Consider the following 3900-nt stretch of genomic DNA (forward strand, 5'->3'; position numbering starts at 1 on the left):
GCAGAAATGTCAAGAAATATTATACATCTGACAGGAACAGGGTTTTACGACAGAGACAATGGGATATATATAATTTTAGTCAATTAAGCAGGTACAATTTTGAGAAACTGGCATTCTTTGATATTACATATTATAGAAACTCTTTAAGAAAGAGTTCTTCCAGAAGTCTTGGTTACTTAGCAACAGTTGACCCCTGGGAACAAGTTCATTTTTGGCCTTATGTTAGGTCACTAAGTCTCACTGTGATTGCTGTGAATCTTACAGAGGGAATTTTCCAAATGGATGAAATGTTGCCATCAGTACACGGCCTAGCATAGTGAAGAATATAACAATTATTTAGGGGGAGAAAGTCCTTCTCTTAATAGTTCAATGCCTTATACTCTCTTTTGAGGAACAAGGTGGAGACAATCAAAGCATTCAGCTTCTTTTAGAGTATGGGATCAAGTCCTGGCAGTATTTTACAGTAGCTAAAAGAGTGGAAATGAAACGTCCAGGTTCTTTGTTTCACTTGGATCCTCATTAACCCCTTAACAACCATGTTGCAAAAGCTCATAGACACATGATCTCTTGTTTACCACCGGTTGACTGTTGAGATCTTACTTGTTAACACTGAAATCACTATTCACAAAAGTTATGGTCTGCACATGATGAGTGATGGGTGATGGTCAGCGTGGTGATTATAGATAACTTTGAAGAATCAAAATAAACTTGCTTTAATATGAGTGTGAAGACATCGGCAGCTGTCACTAAACATCACACTAATGAAATGTTGCCATGTTATTGTCCCAGGCAGCGAGAAGGAAGAGAGTCTGGGGAGGATGCAGACAGTCCCCAGGGAAGATATAAAAGGGCGTGAAGCCACAGGCTCGCCATATCTTCACGGCCATCGCTGAACATCCATTCAGGCTCCATGGCTTTTCTAGGCTATCCTGGGAACTGTAGTGGTATAGCCTACAGAACTCACTGTTATTTCCCAGTGACTGCGTCTGTTGCTCTCTGCTCCAGCGATGTAAGCCCTACGTTTGGGCTCAGCCTGCCCAGTAGCTACCACGGGAATCTCTGGCTGCTGCATAACTGCCAAGAAACTTGTGGGGAAGTACCAAGCTGTGACTCTCCCAGTTCTGAGCCCAAGACCTGCACCACCAGTTGTGACCGATCAAACACCTCTGTGCCCTGCAACTCTCCAACAGGGGGCCAACCCTGCAGTGCCCGTGAAACGACCAACGTTGGAGCCAGCCCCAGCTGCAATCCGTGCCCTGAAACCAAGGGGTATATATCTGATGGCTGCACCCCCAGCCCATGTGCATCTAAAGCTTGCCAGACCCTTGGCAATGGCTTCAAATGCTTTGGGCAACTTAACTGCTTATCCGAGAGCTTCCAGCCCCTAAGCCACTACAGACTGGGTAGTTTTGGGTACAGAGGCTACCAAAATCTTGGCTTCATACCCAGTGGCTTCTCACCATCACGATATATCACCAACAGCTGCCAACGCCAAAACTATTTAATAAGAAATTGCCAACGTCCATACAATTGGCACAGGGGATGCCCCCCACTGAGCTATTTTTCAAGAAACTTCCGGTCTCTGAGCTCTATACCGAGTTCATTCCCTCCTCTGAGGTATTTATATGGTGGTTGTAGACCTCTGAATTGCTACCGATCAACTTATTGCAATTATAGCTGCTAGAAATTGTCCCAAGGTGGAGGTGCCACCCTCTTTAATATTCTGCTGATTACTTTATGTATCTCAAGAATCATATTCCTTTAACCTCAGATATAACTCCAGGACTTTTTCACCACAACCAGTACCCCCTGATAGCTTTTTTTTCTGTTGCTCTCTTAATGTCCTTTGTGTTGAAAGCTGACCCTGAAGGTAGTGTTACTGTTTCTGAGACCGAATATGCTGGACACTCTGAAAAGATTCCATATGAAATGCAGGGCAGTACAGCTTTCTGATTTGGGCTGTCACCGTGGCTTGTCTGCCAATGCGACTGTCTGTGACCTTTCCTGCTGAAGTGGAGTCTCCTTGGTCTGACTAGTGATTCCAGCACTTTCAAGATCGTTTTGCTTTTTTATCAGTAGTTTTGCTGCTTGCCTACCTAGCATCTTTCTAATAAGCTATAATGTAACATCATCTTAGGGCTTCCCAAGTGGCTTGGTGGTAAAGATCCCGCCTGCCAATGCAGGAGATGTGAGTTTGATCCCTGAGTTGGGAAAATTCCCTGGAGAAGGAAATGGCAACCCATTACAGTATTCCTGCCTGGAAAAATCCCATGGACAGAGGAGTCTGGTGGGCTACAGAATCATCGAAAGAATCGGACAAGCTTTAGCGACTAAACAGCACCATTGTAAACATTCAGAGTTGAGCTATTTCATCCTTCCTCTTACTGCCTAAATATAAGAATGTGCAAGCAGCAATGTCCAACTAGACTTCAAAATCAGAAGATCTTCAGCAAATCTTCGCTTCCAAAGAAGCTGGAACACAAAGGATCGACTGGCAGTCAGTTTTTGTTCTCAACGCTAGAAGAGAAACTCAGAGGTAGCAGAAACACAAACATTGCTTACTGGAAAAATGACAAAATATTCTATAGATGCTTCATGAGTAGTAATAATCTATGTTCATGATTCTAAAATTCTCCCCTGTTGATTTTTTGCTTTCTGATTGCCAGAACAGTTCTGGTACATAGTTAGGCAACAAATTTCTATTAGAAAATAATGATTTTCATTTTGCTTTATTTCATATTCACTAAGGTTTTATCAGTGTTCTGGGCAATACACATGGTATTTTTGAAGCACTAGTTTCCTGCTATTTAGTTTCTAGCCTAATTAAAAATATAAAGAAGATGGACTATAAATTCCCAGGACTTTTGATTGTTTTGTATTGTTTTATTTTAAATATTTTAAGTGGTATTTCTCTTAGAGTGTCTGTGATTGATAGTTACATAGGGAAATTTGTGGAGATATTGCAAAATAAATCAATTTTAATAAAACTACATAAAATATTAAACATTTGTATATTTACCTGCAAATATGCATATTTATTTAATTTTGTTGATGAGATTTGACTTTGGAATACATCTAATCTTGAACTCTAAGAAGAGATTTAACTTCTAAAGTTTTCTAAAAATTGAAAATAAAAATTGAGTGATAAAAAATTTATCCGAAGTTTTTTGTACATAGAAAGCAAATCATATTTAAAAACAAGTAAAATGGCTCCTGTAGATAGGTGTAGCTAGAGAGTGGAATGATGGGGGAAGGATGACCAATGTCAAAGGTCAGTGACTAAAACGAAAACTCATGAAGCATACAAATAGGGATACCATTTTATTTATTCTTTCAGAAGGCCTATCATGTGTAGAAAGAATACTAATGTATCGCTCCTGTGTGAATATGTTTGGGAGACAATCAAGTCACTCCTTTGTGAGTTCATTCCATTTTCAGAGAATTCTATTTGTTGAAAATTTCTTCTATATATTGAGAAAAATCCAATTGTCCTTAGAAACCATCCATAACCATGTATGGCCTGTTTAACTCCTTTATCATAGGACAAGTGCTTGCGTATTTGAAAATAATTACTGTGTCCCAGCTGAGTATTCAGTTGTCTAAACTAAACACACACTTTCTCTTTACAAACATTAATAGAAAACCTATTCTTTGAAGCATTAAATGAGACTCTTTGGGGATATCAAGATTAATAGATCTGTTCTCAGGAATTACTCAGAGAAGTCACACACAAAACAAACATAATACTGTCTCAACCATTTTAAATACAATACAAAATAAGTCAGAGGAAGGATTCTAACTGGAAGAATGAAAGAATACTTGGTGAGAGAAATAGATTAGAGACATGTTTGAATGGTGAGAAGACTAAGATATGAAAGTGTGATGAAGGTGGAAAAAAAA

The 3900-nt window shown here is 39.4% G+C and overlaps 1 protein-coding gene across 1 annotated transcript; it reads left to right on the forward strand.

The window, feature by feature from the left end:
• The first annotated feature begins 901 nt into the window (after nt 1–901).
• On the forward strand, nt 902–1684 carry LOC133049962 (keratin-associated protein 24-1). Its single transcript, XM_061134045.1, has one exon. It carries the CDS (start codon nt 911–913, stop codon nt 1682–1684), a length of 774 nt encoding a protein of 257 aa, XP_060990028.1. The 5' UTR covers nt 902–910.
• The last annotated feature ends 2216 nt before the right edge of the window (nt 1685–3900 follow it).

The sequence above is a fragment of the Dama dama genome, chromosome 31 (assembly GCF_033118175.1).
Source record: "Dama dama isolate Ldn47 chromosome 31, ASM3311817v1, whole genome shotgun sequence".
Classification (NCBI taxonomy): domain Eukaryota; kingdom Metazoa; phylum Chordata; class Mammalia; order Artiodactyla; family Cervidae; genus Dama; species Dama dama.